General features: G+C 30.9%; 3 protein-coding genes across 4 annotated transcripts; all 3 read right to left on the reverse strand.

The window, feature by feature from the left end:
* Positions 1-1,433: 1,433 nt before the first annotated feature.
* Positions 1,434-2,925, reverse strand: LOC145946225 (uncharacterized). Its single transcript, XM_083055752.1, has 2 exons — positions 2,269-2,925; positions 1,434-1,810 (listed from the first exon to the last, which is right to left on the reverse strand). Exons 1-2 carry the CDS (start codon positions 2,675-2,677, stop codon positions 1,434-1,436), a joined length of 786 nt encoding a protein of 261 aa, XP_082911878.1. The 5' UTR covers positions 2,678-2,925.
* A 1,314-nt stretch (positions 2,926-4,239) lies between these two features.
* On the reverse strand, positions 4,240-6,803 carry LOC145945981 (uncharacterized). 2 transcript variants are annotated; one of them, XM_083055309.1, is made up of 5 exons: positions 6,429-6,803; positions 6,054-6,221; positions 5,483-5,652; positions 5,087-5,249; positions 4,240-4,575 (listed from the first exon to the last, which is right to left on the reverse strand). In XM_083055309.1, the coding sequence occupies exons 1-5, from the start codon at positions 6,433-6,435 to the stop codon at positions 4,334-4,336; spliced, it is 750 nt and encodes a 249-aa protein (XP_082911435.1). In that variant the 5' UTR covers positions 6,436-6,803; the 3' UTR covers positions 4,240-4,333. The 2 variants fall into 2 exon arrangements, with proteins under 2 accessions (XP_082911435.1, XP_082911434.1); XM_083055308.1 differs by having other exon boundaries at positions 6,054-6,803.
* A 1,565-nt stretch (positions 6,804-8,368) lies between these two features.
* Positions 8,369-15,761, reverse strand: LOC145946041 (beta-galactosidase). Its single transcript, XM_083055421.1, has 10 exons — positions 15,548-15,761; positions 11,957-12,129; positions 11,679-11,829; positions 11,488-11,551; positions 11,031-11,125; positions 10,171-10,401; positions 9,901-10,072; positions 9,600-9,721; positions 9,107-9,508; positions 8,369-8,973 (listed from the first exon to the last, which is right to left on the reverse strand). Exons 1-10 carry the CDS (start codon positions 15,620-15,622, stop codon positions 8,557-8,559), a joined length of 1,902 nt encoding a protein of 633 aa, XP_082911547.1. The 5' UTR covers positions 15,623-15,761; the 3' UTR covers positions 8,369-8,556.
* Between the last annotated feature and the right edge of the window lie 2,844 nt (positions 15,762-18,605).

Genomic DNA, 18,605 nt, shown 5'->3' on the forward strand with positions numbered 1-18,605 from the left:
ATTTATTATTTATATCTTTAACAGAGAATTAAAAAAAATAGAATTTTCTACAAGAATCTTTCGATCAAAATATCTGCATTTCTATTAGATTCGTGCGTCTGTACATACACACACATCCATCGCGCTGCACGTTTCGCGCGAAACTGACCGCAAGACTCTGTGCAGCGGTATCGCCAAACACAGCCTATACGTCTACCACGCTGCGCGCCTCGCGCGAGACTGACGATCAGTCTCGCAATCACAATGTCTCGAGAATCAGTCTCGCGCGAGATGCGCAGCGTGGAGGATGTGTAGGGTGTCGGGTGCGCTTGGCGATACCGCTGCTCAGAGTCTTGCGGTCAGTCTCGCGCGAGACTGCAGTGTGTTGGATGTGTGTGTACAGACGCATGAATCTGATAGAAGCATAGATATTTTGTTCGAAAGATTCTTGTATATAATTCTATTTTTTTGGTTTTCTGTTAAAGATTTAAGTAATGAATATTTATGCATTGCATAATTAATTCACATATTTTTATGCATGCATTGCAATCAATACATAAAGAAGTATATATTAATTAATTATGCAATGCATAAAAATTCAGTATTTAAATCTAAAACAAGTGCGAACAAAAAAAATAGAATTTTCTGTAAGACTGTTTTGATAATCGAGATAATCACAACGTCGAGACTAATTACGATTTTATGGACGAGAAGATTTATTAATATTTTTTTATAGAAATTAGCTACTTTAAACTCGGTTATTATTTTTGACAGTTATCAGCTGATTTCTGTCAAAAAGTATTAATCGAGGATAAAGTATTATCAACATTACTACTTTAATTTTTATAACGTATTATTACTCTGAAATTTAATTAGCAAATGAATGCTTTAGTAATATTTCTTGATAGAAATCAGCTGATTTAAGCGCCAATTTGTTAATTAAGTTTTTAAATAATATATTTTAAAAATTAAAATAATAATTTGTTTAAAATAATATGTTATGGTATTTTAAACTCGATTAATATTTTTTGACAGTTATCAGTTGATTCTGTCAAAAAAATATTATTATTTTAATAATTATTTTTTAAAATATGAAATCAAAGAATGGCGCGCGCGTAGCGCGCGCTTGTGTTGTTCTAGTGTAATAAATTGTGTATAAATTGTGCACAATTTTATTCCCGGTGGGAAACGGAACATCCGAAAAATTCAGAACTGTAGCCAGATAATAATCCATCGATTTCAACGAATAAATTTAATTTCTCTCGTCTATTTAAATTTATGATTAATAGAATATTTTTTCTTTTATCAAAAAGATATGAAATTTACACGCATGTGTTTAATTAACTTAATAATCGCGGGATAACATATATTTATTAGCAATGTAAAGATTTTGGCATAAATTTTATAAACTGAGGATATTATTTAAAGATAACATCCTTTCCCATCTGCTCGACTCACCTGATTATGCACAGATGATAGCGAATGTGTTCTGAGAATCTGCTTGTCTTATATGATACATTTTTCGAGGGATTCTCTTCCCTCTCATCAGATTTTGTCGCTATTCGAAGGCGATGTTTGAAAATTTCAAGTTGCGAACATATTTGTAAGGAAAATCCCAATACCAAAGTTTCCGTAGCAACATTTACGAGCGTGCCAAAAAGTAGAGCTAGCATTTCTTGAAGGGTAATCCAGAATAAAACGAGCGAAGAGTGAATGTCGTAGGGCACCCATCCCCTATAAGGTAATTCGCCTTGTAAAGTAGCAAATATCTCTCCTATCGTGGCACCAGTGGCGGAAAACGATGCCAGTAACGTGTAACTTGGAATATGTTCTGCATAGATGAAAATAATCAATAAATTATATAACATTAAACGATTCGATGACAAATAATCATAAATGCAATTTATTAAAGAAATGTCACAATATCTTTTTAGACAGATATATGTAAAAATATAATTGGCAAACTTTACATCAGAAGTTTAGAATATTTTTTCGCGCAAATACATAATTGTTACACAAGTACAGCAATTAAATTTTATTCACATCTATATCTTTATTATTTTATTACAGATAAGCTGCAGTTTTTCAGTGAAAGCTTATAATATTTAAAATTATATGTTGTATGTTTTATGTTTGAAAATGTGTATGTATATGTGTGAATTACTTTTCTCGATTATCATTTAAATTAAATTTTTTCCTTTACTTCTGTAGAATTTATTTAATTGATATACGAGATCGTAAACCTAAAATTAATAAATAATTGTAATCCTAATTAATCGACCTATCTATTTGTCAAACGCAAGATTTGTATCATTGTCAAAAGTTGTGTGTATGGATACCTGATTAAATTATCGTATTTCATCTGGATGTTAATCTCCTCTTTGCTACTAGGTTTGCATGGTTCTTGCAGTGTTTTGATCAAGTTAATAATTTCGTCGCGTCGAATTACGACAGTAGTCGCTTTGCAAAAGCAAGCGAGAGCCGTGAGAAACATTAAAGAAATCGTAGCAAAGTCGTCTATATTATTAACAACAAGAACGAGATCCATCAACTGAGTTAGCACCGAAAAGTTCAACAGGTATATCGTAGAGAAGGTAAACAGGCCATACAAGCATTTCGAGCATTTCGATGTCCATTTGATCGGTCGCCAAACACCACTCATGGTGTATAATAAAAAATTTTGGGATAATAGCCGCATTTTTATGCAACTGCTAATCAAGAAAAAGACATACCCCTATTTATTAAAAAATCATTCTTACTTTTATCACGTCTAAGGAATGAAATTTATATCTGCGCAACAATTCTTGTGTTAACGATAATTTATGCAATGTATTTTGCAAGTTTGTATCAATTTTCTTGTTTCAATCACCGAGGCTAAAGATTTGTTAGACTTTCAATTACTTGTGATTTGGCTAGATATCAATTTAAACAATTATGTTGCCAATACTTTTGTAACAGCTGCTATATATATATATTTTTTGTAAGATTATTATTAGATCTTACAAGACTATTAAAAGTTTCAATTCGCTACGTTCACCAATGAGTGAATAAAAAACTTACATGACAAGAGTTTGCGCGTAAATTTTTTAATTATTAAAAAATGAAGAAAAGAGAATGCGAAATTTTAATTAAATACAAAAATATTGTAACATATAATAATACAAGCATAATTATATAATATAAATCTTCAATGTTTGGAAGCAGCAGCGCAAGATATCACATTCCCCCTTTGCTGAATTGTTTCTTTTATTAGCGAGAGATTTTAAAATAGATGTAATCTAATCCTTCTTTGTACACATGATTAAAATCAATATTAGTCGAGTCTATATAATTTTAACGCCTCGGAGATTTTATTTCGCGTTATTTTTCTTATTCGAATTATTTTCTGAGCATATTTTGAGATTTTTCACTTATTTCTCACATATATCCTCGTGTAATTTTATATATGTAAATCTAACTTAGTATTAATTTTTTTATAGTAAGACAGAGTATTTAATTTATTTTACACAGAATTGCTCGATGAAGATAACTAATATAAACCGCACGCGACAAAGGTTCGTGAGATACTATACGATGTGCATCCCCCAACTTTACGTCCCCCTAGCTTAACAAAGTTAATGAGTCATTAGCGACTTGATATAGCGCAGCAAATATAATCATATGAAAATGTTATAATTATGACAATCTTTGACGGAATCGAGGAATGTTACAGTTCCAACATATTGGCGCGTTCCCAGGAAATGAAAATATAGAGAGATAGAGAGAAACATTTATTCTGAAATTCTCGCATTTCTAATTACTAAACACAGCATGTACGTTGCTAATGTAGCTATTTAGAGAGTCGTATTGTTATACAGAAGATTGAAGATCTTGTAGAGAGAGAATTCTCTTCCATGTAAAAAAATCTCTGTAAAGTGCATATTACTTTAACGAATATTATATACGATTGTGTGCGTACAAAATGTGTGAATATAATAGATAACATTTTTTTATAATAATTTTTTAATAAAATTTAATTTTCTAAAATGTTTAGGTTTAGATTTTCAGTATATATTCATATAAAACAGATGTTAGACATTTTTCTCCTTCTGAATTAAAAATGAGATAAATAAATATTTGCAGGTCACAGAGAGGAAAAAAGAAGATTAAGAAGCGAAAAATTATTCATTCGTATATAATATTCTATTTTTATCTTATATTACTTACATGTGTCTCTCTACAGTTAATAAATATTAATTAAATAATATTAACAAATACTATTTCTCATTAGCAGTTTTTTTTATCAATTTATAATTTATAGATAAAAACTTTGGTTTATATAGTCGCGCGAACAAATACTTATAACACGATTGAATTAATTTTGAAATTGTGATGGCATCCAGGAAGGCCATGGATACATTGCAGGTAATTGCATGTAATTGTTATTGAGACCTTCGAACTTGATAATTTCTATGTTTGCAATACCATTGTGCACATTCATGTAATCAGTTGTGTTGTTATTTGACATATGTGAACTCTGTTGATGTTCATAAATTCGTAAATTATTGATCATGGGAGGCTTTTGATTGTAGATATTACAACGATAGGAATGATCGCCTGTAAAGAAAGAATGTTATATATACATATATGTTTCATTTTATGATTTTTAATATTGATATTCAATATTTAATCAGGAAACTGAGTGTGTAATTCGCTATATAATTAGAAAACGATAATTCGTCACATTTAATTGATGTTTCATTATTATATTTGGCGTCGCAAGCTGTAATACAAGTTCTGTAACTATCAGAAAAAGCGACGAAATATTTATTTTTAGTACAGTCAAAGAATTATAAAAAAAATTCTTAACTTGCACTTAATAAAGACGATGGGATGCAATGATAATTAATCTTCGATACAGAAATTTATGGAATTTATTTCTTCTAAATATCATCTATATTATTCGACGTGTATTTATAAGCATATTTTCCAGGATTTTCAATCAATTAGTTTGATTAGAGAGATTTTGCCGATTTGAGAAAGAAATTAGATTAAAAAAATAATTATTTTCAAAATAGACAATAAATGGACAAAATTCTTATTTTTATCATAGAATTCGTCGCGTTACCATGTGATTTCATATGATGATGTAAAGCGCCGAGTTTGCAAAATCCTCTGTTACACACTTGGCAACGTAATGGCCAATTACCGGTATGAGAATATCCGTGAGCCCTTAAATCACCGGGAGTTGGAAAGGATCGTCCACACTCGTCACATTTATGTGGCTTCTCCTGTTTCAAATTATATTATATATTAAACTTTTATAGTTTAATTATTTTTATTTACGAATAATTTCTATTTATAATTATTGCAGAGTATTGAACGATTATAGAATATTTTCTCCTGAGAAAAACTGTTTCTTACAGATTGTTTTACTTCATGTATTAAGTTATAGTCTACTTTTTTAAATTGTATACTACTAATGCGTAATATTTCTCTTCTCTTTTTTAATAGCGAAAGGCACCTTGTAATGCGTCATGCGATGATAATACAAATTCGACGAGGCGGTAAAGCGTTTTCCACACATCGGGCATTCGTGAGGACGTTCACCGGTATGAATCCTAATGTGAGTATTTAACGAACTACTGGTGCTGAACATTTTACCACATATCGTGCAGCCATGTGGTTTCTCTCCTAAAGTAATATATTTTGTAATATTGACTGTATTTGCGAAAATATTTTTAAAAAAACAAATTTTCAATACAATTTTATATGACACTTTCTTCTTTATAAAGTCTTTGATAATTTTGTTATTTAAATTTTTTTATTTTTAAAAATTTGTGATTAAAACTAAGCTCATTAACAATCAGAACGCAATTATCTTTTTATCATTCGGAAAATATATCTAATTATTTTTTATAAATAAATTGTTATGTGTAAAAACAAATTATTAAGTATAACATGTAGATTATTTTTAATTATTATAGTCAATATTATTTATCATAAATAATATTGTTTATTATTCTGAGAATAGTAAAAACTGAAGAGAATATTATGAGAAAGAGAGACTTTTGACATTTCTCTTTAAAATTTACCTGTATGGGTTCGCAAGTGTCTTTTTAAAAGTGAAGGTCTGTCGAAACTTTTACCGCAAGTTTGGCAAGGAAGACATCGTTGAAATTTAAAAGCATTAACAATATCAGTTTTCCATGCAGTTCCATTTTTACTCAAATCCAAGGGTGCATTTTGCGTTGCGTTCCACGCTATTAACATATTATTCACTCGATTAAATTGTAATTATGTATATGCATTAGATATATTACGTCCCATACATCTCTTGTAATGACAACGATACGCGATCATTTAAATTTCAACAAGTATTAAATTTAGAAAAAGTTTATCAAGATTTTTTCAACTTATTCAGAGGGATATTTGTAATAAATTTTTTTTCTATAATTTTCTACGCTTACCTGACATCGCGATAGCTTCTTAATTTCGATGACTTGTCAATTTACACGAGTAACTGTCTGTATAATTGTAATTATTGTTTCACGACGAGTGAACGGGTCTAACGCGCCGAATTACACGAGCAGCATTTTAACACTTTGGTCAGATTAAATCGCGATCAGATTAGATGTATAAGAAGCGGTGCAGTCGCAAACGACCCTTCGGCGCATGTCGAAGGCGGTGTTTTCATCTAGGGCGGAGTTTAATCGCCGTTTGGATAATATGCTTTGCAATTGCGCATGTGGCACATTTAAAAAAACTTCTTCTATTCGACATTATTCTCGCGTTACAAGTATTGCTGAAAAAGAAAGCGATCATATTTACGATTTATCTGAAAAGTAAAATTATATTTAAAAAATGCAATATAAAAAGGAGTTCTAATGTAAAATATAAAGGATTATTTAATGTGTAAAATAAAGAAAAAATGGCACTTGTGCAAACGAAAATTACGAATTTATCACAATGATTAAGATAATATAATTAATATTTAATATTTCGTCGTTATTTAAAAAAGAATATTCTATTTAATAATATAAGCAAAAGTATTTAGTTCTAAAAAGATACGATATCAGCTGTTTATTTTATCAAGAATATTTACTCAATCAATACTGGATATTTTTACAAATTACCATATAAAAATATTAAATCTATAATATAATTAATGCTTGCTACTTGTAATCCAGATATATCGATGACTTTTAGTTTTTAGAGATAATATGACCGCATTATATTAACGTTGGCGTCGTCTGGCACTAACCATTACGATAGAAAACAGAATAGAAGTTCAGTATAACACGGCAACAAGGAAACACAGAATGTTTAAATTCGTTCAACGTTTTATCTTATATATCAAGTCTTAAGTCACCAAGTCAATAAACTTTCATACAATCAAGAATTAAAATATCTTAATATATATATAATTCCTTTTTACAGAATTCTATTCAATTATTATTTTTTACTATTGTATTATTAACTTTGTCATAATCATACGTATATAGGAATATACAAGAATCGATATTTAATTACTAACAGATAATTTACTATAAAATAATTAATCATTATATGCGTCCTGATTTTTAAAAAATATATTTTCATTAATCAATTTGGTTTCGAGAAGTGTTTACCGATATGGCTAAATCCTGAACAAAGAAATGGGGCGATGTGAATAGCTATTTGAACGAAGATATATTCTTCGTTGATTATATATGTTCATAATATTTTTCTCCGTCTTTAATATTTGTCTGTTTAGAAATATTTTACAATCGCGCGTATATGTGTTTATTAGATTTTCAGGCTCTATCGTACAGATGAAGTTTATGAAGCAGATAGCCGGTGATGCTTTGTCATCGTACACTCATTATTATCCGTGATATTCGTCTGAAACGACACGCGGAACGGAGGTAGGATAATTCGTCGTTTCGGACTATCGGACGTCCTACCGTGCGAACCCCTCATTTGTCAACGCAAAGGATATTAAAGCCATTGAATGCTCCGGCGGGATCTTTACAAATCGGTTCTTCATCGACCATAGACAACAATGTGCATATTTTTGCCGTGTAGCCGCGATATTATCGTGGCTGATCGATTTCTGTATCGTAGAAACGGTCGTTTAATGTTCCTCCTGTAATGTTCTTTTCACGTCTTGGATATCCGGATGGCGCGTTCTCTCTTTCTCTCTCCCTTTCAGCGATAAAACTCCTGATAGATCAAGTAAGATGAGCAAAAAGTTATAATTTCGGATCGTTAATTTTGTACTATTGTAAAATCTTTTTAAGAAAATATGTCGGTGTATATAAAATATTCCAAATTAATCTACTTTATTGTAGAATATATTCGCGTATAATATTGCTCATCATTCGTAATTTTAATTGTTACATGCAAAACAAAACAATTAATTAATTAATAGGGTATAAAGTAGGATTTATTTTGATGCTCTCTTTCGTTAATTACAGTATTTGAGCGACAATCATACATCTCTAAATATATTTTGAGGATATATTTCGTAGTGGACATAAAATCTCTACGATAACGAAACATGTTCTTTCGCGTTTATTTATTTCCAACATTTAAAATTGTTCGTACAAGTTTCGCTCAATCATCCAAGTTCCGCGATCCCGAACCCAAGTTCGGCGCGGATTGAAACTTCATCTTCCTCGTCTGCGACACATATTCCAGTTCCAGCAGAATCAACTCATTCTCGCCTGTACGAAGGTAGACAGCCGGAACGTACAGAGTTATTTGCGGGCCGACCAACGGCCAGTATCTACCGAGATTGTGACCGTTCACGAAAGCCACCCCTTTACCCCAACCGGTAGTGTCCAAAAATGTGTCCAAAGGTTGCCCGGTGATCGTGAACCGTCCGCGCAGAAATACCGGACCGTTATTTAGAGTTCCGCTCTCTATGTCCATGATCGTCAAATCTCGAAGAGACGACACGTCGGAGAACGCGTAGCCCGTCATATTCCAATTAATCAATGGAGTTCCGCTTATAGTCACGTCCGATATACCCTGAGAGAGACGATGCAAGGAAGAAATATTGGTATTACGATTTTGGACGCTAAAAAACGACCGCTAAACCTCATAATCTCATTCTGCGTTAACACCTATATTTAAACGCCTTCCTTAAGGTCTCATATAATACCTTAAAGTCGTGGATTTCGTTGCCGAAATTCAATCGTCCTTGATTCTCCACCAGCAGACTCAGACGGCGACCGTAAGGACTCTCCAACGGCATAGTAAATACCTTATCTATGCGACTCAGGGTGCCGGATAATCGACCGTCCACGTAAACCAACGCCCTATCTTTTGCGGTTGCACGCAGTATAACCGGATCGTGTTTAGAATTCGGTAAATCCGTCTCGTAGAGTACGAATCCCTGATTCACAGATAGATGCTCGAAGGTTTCAGGTTTGTCGCCGGTTGCCCAGCTCACTATAAACGAGGATCGACTATCGAGCAGCTTCTGCACCGGTTCTAATAATACTGAACCGTAATTGCCTTTCGGAGATGCGGTTGGAAGGGACATGTTCGGCAATGGCAGATACTGTAATTTCAACAGGAAATGAACTGACTTGTTCGAAATTAATGTGCAATATTTATTGCATCTTCTCTAGTAACATCAAGGAAAAATATACCTGACCGATGACGTCTCTTATAGCAAAGTATTTGCCTGTCGGATCTCCGGCTTCGGTCAAAGGAGCGTCATAATCGTAAGAAGTTAGTTGAGGACTATATACATCTACACCGCCATTGGCGCCTGTCAGTATAATAATTATTACGTTAATTGTGAGTAAAATCCATTCTCGTTGATATATAATTATATAATTAAATAATCTTATATAACTTAATCTGATCTTATATAACTGTGCAAATATTATTTTTGCAGATTTTATTAACTATCGGCTCGCTCGAAATATGAGAAAGAAGTTTACCAACCGGAAGTGAAAGCAAAGTTTGTACCGCCGTAGAACATGTAAATATTAACCGATGCGCCCAGAGCGAGCATTTCTCTCAACGTCTTCGTGATAGCTTTGGTTTTCACCCTCTGGAAGGCTTCGCCCCAGTGAGTCAACCATCCTGGATAAAATTCAGAATTCACCAAGGGACCCTATGAGTTTTTTTTTACAAACTGTAGTCAAAGAGCGCCGAGATTCTCGAGATTTCTTCAAGATTTCGTAAGTATTACGATATATTATGACTGCTTACTCGTGGCTGATAGAGACGCATGGTTTGAAAACTGCTGGTCACGTTGACGGACGTCCCGAAATCGACGGTGGCATATGCACCAGGTACGAAACCGCAACGGAGCATAGATGCGGCTGCACCGTCCGTCGTGTACAAGAGAGCTTTACTTCCCACTTTCTCGACAATGATTTCTTTCAACAAGTCCGTGTATTCGGTGTCGCAAGCATTGTAGCTTCCATATTCATTCTCTATCTGTTAACGCAAACAATGAAATTGACGACTAACAGATTTACGCGTTTCTTAAAGTAAAAATATTAAAAAATTAATATATATTAAAAAGTATATTAAAAATAAATATATTAAAATATTTAAAAATATATTATTATTATTATTATATGTATTAATGTTACATTAATATAATATATAATATATTAATAAAATATTAATATAAAATATAATATATAATATATTAATAATTATTATAATAATAATATATTTATTTTTTAATTATAATAATATATTATTATAATTATAATACTATACAATATATAATAATATATAAAAATATATTGAATTTTGAATCATAATTATATCACACTTATTATTAATTATAAAGAAAATTATCGCAATCTTTTTTTTTTCACAACTCAAAAGTGCATCATAATCACTACTAATTACGCTTAAGATATTAATCGTATAATCTTCAAGCATGTATAATATTGATCGATACAAGAGGTCGTAATTCAACATCAGCGGAGAGATAACGCATGTTAAATATATTATCTCGGAAAGTGCAAGCAACATTTTAATAGATAACCTCTGATGTTACATAAATCGCACTTAATAATATTTATTATTGCGCAAAAGTGCAAATTCATTACCTGAACCATGATTATCGGTCCCCCGTTGCCCCTCAAAAGGGGCTTAACTTTTTCCAACACCTGATTCAAATACGATGTGGCGTATTTCATGTAAGCTACGAAAGCAGAAAAATCAGTAGACGATAAAATTACATTTAATTGATTCGTGTAGTAGCGTGTCGTTTTCAATTATTCCGGTATTATCAGTGTGTTTGAGCGGCGACAAATGGCAGGAAAGAGAAGAGAGATTCATTATAGAGAGTGAAAGACTTTTTATCTCTTATCACGGAAGTAGCGGGTCGTTGCACATGACATCGGTTTTAAATCACGCATAATAGCAGAGAAACTAAAATATATGTAATTGTAAAATATATGTAATTGAAGAAAAAATATCTTTTTGAATCGGAAAGATTCGCAATTTCTAATATCACAGCGTTTCATACACCTTTACGACGCGTAAAAGAGTTACATGTCTCACCTGCATCTTTTGTACGTAACTTTATATTCGGTACTTCACGAAGGAGCCAGTATGGTAGGCCACCCTAAGAAAAGATTCGTATCGAAATAATATATCAAAATTTTCATCTACTTGATATAGGAAATAAATTGAAATTTTTCATCTAATTAAACCGCTAATTATTTTAGCTAAAAATGCGCATATATATTTACCAAATCTCTTTCCGCGCAAATGTAAGGACCCGGTCTTAGCAATACGAGTAAGTCTTCCTCTTGAGCGATATTTAGGAATTCTACTAGATCCGCGTCGCCGACCCAGTTAAACTGACCCGGTTCTGGTTCGTGAAGACTCCATTCGACATAACTGCGTATGTTTCGGAAACAAACATGATGATTTAATGTCGATCGCATCCCGTCAATCTTATTCCGTATCGAATTTAATAAACGGCCAGAGGAACGTTATGTCACGTCGATGTAAGATTAAGACTTACGTGGAGACCGCGTTAAGTCCGGCGGCTCGCATTTTTCTTAAACGATCCCTCCAATATTGTCTGGGCGCTCGAAAGTAATGAAAACTGCCGGAAACATATCGAAAGGGTCTTCCGTCCAACAAGAACTGATTGTTCTCGTAATCGACCTCGAAACTGTACTGCCACACTGTTTCCTGTATTCATATTTTTTTCTATACTCTTGCAAAAATATTTATGAAGAGTAATATGGCATAGTAATTGAAAATTTCTAGGACGTCGCTTATTTCAATCATCATATTTTCACGCAATTCTTAACTACATTTATTATACATTCTTTCATTATATTCAATTATCTATTTTATTCAGGGATCCGGACCGAAACAAAATTAGGGTTCGGTTTCGGGGTTTAATAAAATATTTAATAACTGTTCTGGTTCCAGTTTCGGTTTTTTGATAAATAAAAAAACCGAAACCGTTTAAATTATGATTTTTTCGGTTACGGTTCCGGTTTTTTAAAATTTTTACTCTTCGTTTTTTAATTAAATTAATTTCTAAATTATATTACTTTAAGAAATTATTATTAATTTTTATGACATATAAATAAACAACACTTCATATTATACATGAAAATATATTTAGATATAGGTATATATAATATAGATACATATATATATTTTCATATGTCATAAAAATTAATAATAATTTTTTAAAGTAATATAATTTATATATACTTTATATATATGTATATATATATATATATATATATATATATATACAGGGTGTTTCTTAAACATATGTCAAAAATATAAGGGATGATTTCTGAGGACCTCTGATAATTTTTCGAAAATCGCTTTGTTTCGAAGATACAGGGCGATACAAATTTACAAGAAATACAATATTTTTAATATATTTTTATTTTTATTAATACAATATTTTCTGGCATCACTGATAACGACAATAAAGAAGTTCTTTGAACACTACATTAATAACTTTTACAGATATTAATTATTTTCTTATAAATTTTTATCGCCTTGTATCTTCAAAACAAAACTATTTTCAAAAAAATCATCAAAGATATAAATTTATTCATAAAATAACCCAAGAAATCATCCCTTAAATTTTTGACATATGTTTAAGAAACACCCTGTATATATAAAACGGAAAATATAATATCCTCACAACTATCATTATTGCGATAATACATACAGATTTCAGAACATTTAAAAAATAATTATAATTGCAGTTTGAGGAGACAGTTAGCATGACATTTCCGTCATTTACGCAATAATAGAAAAAAATACCGAAAAGAACCGTAAACCGAAAATAATTTAACGGTCCGGTTATGGTTCCGGTGTTATAAATTTAATAGAATTTCAATACGGTTTACAGTTTCGGTTCTACTAAAAAATGGTTATGGAACGGTTATCAATTTTGGTTCCGATTCGGTCCGGGTCCCTGATTTTATTTCAAAAAATATTTTTCTAATATCGATTCTGTTATCGAATTAACATTGGCCTGCAGTTTCTTAATCTAAGTGTTGCATATGCATCTAAGTGTTGCATATGTAGACGCTTTCAAGTTACAGACCTTCTCGTGTTGTGTATTTATATTTTTTATTACATTCTTACGAGCTGGTTAGTGAATTTTAACGGAAATGTTGTATGTGTTCGAGGCCGGTTATCACATGCAACCAGTTGATTCCCATCTTCTCCTCATCTCCCATCAGTTAATCCTATCGTCATTCCTACGTTCGTCTTTGATAGATTAACCATAAAGATAAATTTACACGTCTCGTAGAAACACACACGACACAACAGAGATGTTACGATTATTTTTTTACCACTTTTCTCATAAATAAATGTAAAATAAAATTAAGCAGTATCTGTATATACCAGGTGTCCCATTTTAAAGGACCCACTCAAATATCTCATTGTCAGAAACACTGCGTTAAATCGAAAAATGTTTCCTACAAAAGTTGTAGGGTTTCGAGGGGGACATAACATAGTAATATTCATTTGACCTTGGGCGGCGTCTCCAAGGTTAGTGAAGGTTAACCTTAAGTGAAGGTGAGAATGAATTTTGAAGAAAATAAAAAAATGCTTCAGATAAAAGTTGTTGAAATTAATTAGTAGAAAAAGATGTTATAATAAAAAATATGGGTTTCCATTTAAAAAATTTATTCTCACCTTCACTTGACCTTGGAGACGCCGCCCAAGATCATATGAATATTACTATGTTATGTCCCCCTCGAAACCCTACAACTTTTGTAGGAAACATTTTTTGATTTAACGCAGTGTTTCTGAGATATTTCAGTGGGTCCTTTAAAATGAGACACCCGGTATAATTACATTTAGATTACATTTAGATTACATTAAGAATTACATTTTATGCGAATCTTCTTCTATACGAGACTTCTTACACTATACATAATATAATTGCGATGTTTAATTGAAAAGATTTAATTGCGCTTTGAAAATACGAGCGCAGCTTTATCTAAAGTACCTACGTGAGAAAAGTGGCTTTAAATTCAAGTAACGTTTTAGCTTTCGATTCAATCAACGATGCTTCTATCTAGAATACGAGGTCGAGGATAATCGGTAGAATCAAATTATCTGCTTTACGACTTGCATTCAAATTTTACGAATTACGCGAACGTAATATATCGTGCATGAATGTACTATACAAATTGCGCGCGTTTTATTTTATTCAATCAAATGCATTCTTCTTTATTCAAAACACGTTATCTCTTTCAGAACCACTTTTAGAACGAAATCGACAATTTTAAAGATTCCAATTAATAGTGCTCAAGTAAGAAGATTAATGAATTGACCTGTAAGAAATAATCCAGAGTCCCATTATCTTCTTGAAAATAGCGTTAAAGAGATCATTTCAAAATTCTCTCTTTCTAAAACTATCTTTGCATTTTTCTTGTAGATTGCATTTATTCACTTGTATGCGTTTGTATTTTTATGTAAAAACTATATGATAAGAAATGTTCCATAAATTTAGAATTTTATTTCCAGAGAAACTTTTCATATAGTTAAATTTATCTTTCGGTAAGAAAACAAGGTAAAGATATTTTAAAAATCTTATAAAGATTCGATTCTTTGTACGAGCGAAAAACCAGAAACGAGAAAAATCTTTCCTATATTTAATAAAAAGGAAGCTCTATATGTATTAGTAAAAAAAAATATAATATATTAAATATAATATTATATATATATAATATATACATATATATAATATAATATATATGTATAATATATTAATATAATATAATATACAATATAAATATATATATTATATATATAATATAATATAATATATAATATAAATATAATATATATTATATATATATAATATAATATATATGTATAATATATTAATATAATATAATATACAATATAAATATAATATATATATATTATATATATAATATAATATATATGTATAATATATTAATATAATATACAATATAAATATAATATATATATTATATATATAATATAATATAATATATATTATAAATCTGTAACGTCAGTCACGAACACATTATACATTCACAATAATTATGTATGAGCTACGAGCTAGCTACATAGCACTTATACATACATTACTCGGTAAATTTATAGTCTTCGCTAGAGCAGCACTCAATGCCAGGATGGTCACGACCACCGACGACCACATTTTCCGAATGATTTTTAATTTCACGTCGCGCTTCTTTCAGCTAACGCTATCCAACTCGCTTTCCGCCGACCGCTCGCGCGTTACTGACGATTCGACGGCATGCCTAAGACAAAGTACTAGTGTTTATCATCGGAGAGATGCAATGCACGATCTGGTCATGTCAACGTTCAAGTACTGCTTCATTATCGCTGCAGGTACTCGCGTGATAATGGCTCAGCGTGTTTCAGAATCCGAAAAAAATGCTTTCGAAATCTGCTCTGTTTGACGAATGTTAGGGCAATGCGTTCAAACTAGAGCAAAGTGTCACATACATATATCATTAATATAGAAATATTAAACATCAAAAGTGTGAAATATTACAAATTATTCTAAATTACATCTTGCATATTTATATTCTTGTTTAAGATGCATTCGCTAAAAAAAGGATACTTCATTTTATGATGTTTTTTCGGCATGAAAGATGGGATTTCCATCGCTTATCTATGTGCAGCAAAATTATTAATAATTCTAACAGATCAAGAGAGATCACGATTTTTTATTTGCATAATAAAATTAATAAATATTATCGACATGGGGAAGAGAGAGGGTTGTTCTCTGATAAAGGGATCGAAAAAAGAGAGCGTCCAGTCAGATTTATCTAATCAATATGACATTTTATAAAATGTTTTGTCGGATATCACGGTGTCAAGTATCATAATATAGATAAAATCTTGTTTTTATTTTTAATAAAATAACAATTTGTATCGCATTAATTGTTTGTCGTTCATAATTATTTTTACTTTTTTTGAGATATTCGCATCACGATAACATATTTTTTTTGATGGAAAAGAAGATTAATGTATGATCTTGAGAAAAATAGATGAAGATATATAAACCGACGATGCATCAATTTAACAGAATTAACTTATTTTTGAAAGCTTATTTCAACGCAAAGTGTTAAATTGTACAAATCACAGACTATCATCAATATACAAAATATCCTAGTTTAAGTTTTCCAACCACAGATATATGAGAGAAGCAGTAAGAAAAATAAAAATGTAATAGATTTAAAAAATTCAGAAGCAGATTTAGATTTTAAAAGCAGAATACCGTGTTTCACCGACATAAAGTCGTCAGTAAAGAGTAAAAAAGAAAAAAATCCAATAATTCGTTCTAACTAAAAATTGTCATATGTAGTGTAATCTTTTAGTTAAAATCACTTTGTTTCAATCTCATATGATTCTGCTAGAAGTAAATATTACGAACGACAATTTTTTATTATAATTTTTTAATAACTTTATCGTTTTATACCGATCAAGCAACGAAATATACATTATCGTTTAGAGATAAACTGCAACGAAAGGCAAGATACATTTCCATGCCGTTGTGTGGCGTGCACATTGAGTTTCCATTCGTAATTAAAATTTGTTATCGTCCGCGATATAATAATTAAAGCTTGGAAAGTATACGTGTGTTTATTACATCAAAATTGGATTCGATTTTATAATAGTTTAATTTGATGAGAGAAATTTCACGAGAATGTCTCACTTATAAAGAGATATATTACCGGAAGATATAATTTATTATCTTGAATCTTTATTTATATAAATTGACTTAAGTTAATTTTATTAATTCATATAATATTAATTCTCGCGCGGAAAACCTAGACCCTAGCTCTTATCTTTGTTAATTTCTATTTGCCACAGGAATGTTGTATCTCTTGCCATTTTCATAAAAAAAATGCAGTCTGTTCTCTTATTTTATTTCACTAACTTTAATTTATTTTATAATTTTAACTCTATTTTTTATATTTTTTTTTCTTCGTATTATTGATTTTCCTTGCTTTGATTTCGATACTCGTGCGATTTCGTAATTCTGGCACAAATGCAACAACATTTATGGTGATTGAAAGGATCTATGCATGAAATATTTTTTTTTCAATAATCTAAATAAGTTTAAACTTGAAATATACTTTAACATAAACCTTATCTTTTTTAAACCATATACATTACTCACTTTACTTCGTATATATAACATCACGGAAAGAAACCGATTAAGCTCCATGCAATTTTAAGTAATAACTAACGACGCAAATTATATATCTTAACGACACAATTCAGACATTACTATTATATAAACTCATTTTTTGATTACACGAGTGATTCAGAAACTTTGATGTCATTAAGCATTTGTCGTAATAAAAGCTAATTGAATTACCAATATAAAGATATATCAGCAATTTTTAACAATTAGAGATTTTCCTCATTCTTTATAATTAATTATTCTTCATAATTAATTATTCTTTATAATTAATATATAGATTGTTATTTAAATATTCAAACAAATTGGTGAGATCATTTTTGATAAACTTTTATAAGTTATATAGCTGTCAGAAATTTAAGGAGAAGAGAATAAAATTGTGCGGCATCTAGAATTGTTACACGGTCCTAAAAATTGTGTGTGTTACTAATAGTGATCAGTAAGAATTTTAACAATCAAATCGCATTCTCACGACGCTCTAAGAACACTGACCGCGTTATTCCTTTGATTAACGTGCGGTGGTCAACAAATTTGTGACAATTAAGCCACTTAATGCAGATGCACGTTCGGCAGACATGCGCGTATTTTTTTAAGGACTAAGTTAACCAGGGTTAATGGAGGGACGATTGTGCTCTGTAGCAGCTTTTATGCCTAACCGGGCTTATGATATCGACGTATAATTCGTGATCAAGCACGCTCTTTGTTTACAGCTGTGAGAATAAAGTCGAATATTTATACTTTAATGATTTACGTAGCTGAAATAATTAAACAAAAAGAAATTTATATTATATGTATAGGTATATAATTTGTTTTTTATCTGAAAAGATTAAATAAAGAGTTCGCTCTTGATGATTTCGTATGCTACATTCGAAAGCAGCTCGATCTTTTAAACATGACATGCATCATCATGACACATATATCGAGGTATCCGAGCGTTTTCCGAGACATAAATGGGTGACGATTC

The sequence above is a fragment of the Prenolepis imparis genome, unplaced genomic scaffold (assembly GCF_030444845.1).
Source record: "Prenolepis imparis isolate NDT839.2.m4 unplaced genomic scaffold, iyPreImpa1.0 SCAF_15, whole genome shotgun sequence".
In the NCBI taxonomy this organism is placed as follows: domain Eukaryota; kingdom Metazoa; phylum Arthropoda; class Insecta; order Hymenoptera; family Formicidae; genus Prenolepis; species Prenolepis imparis.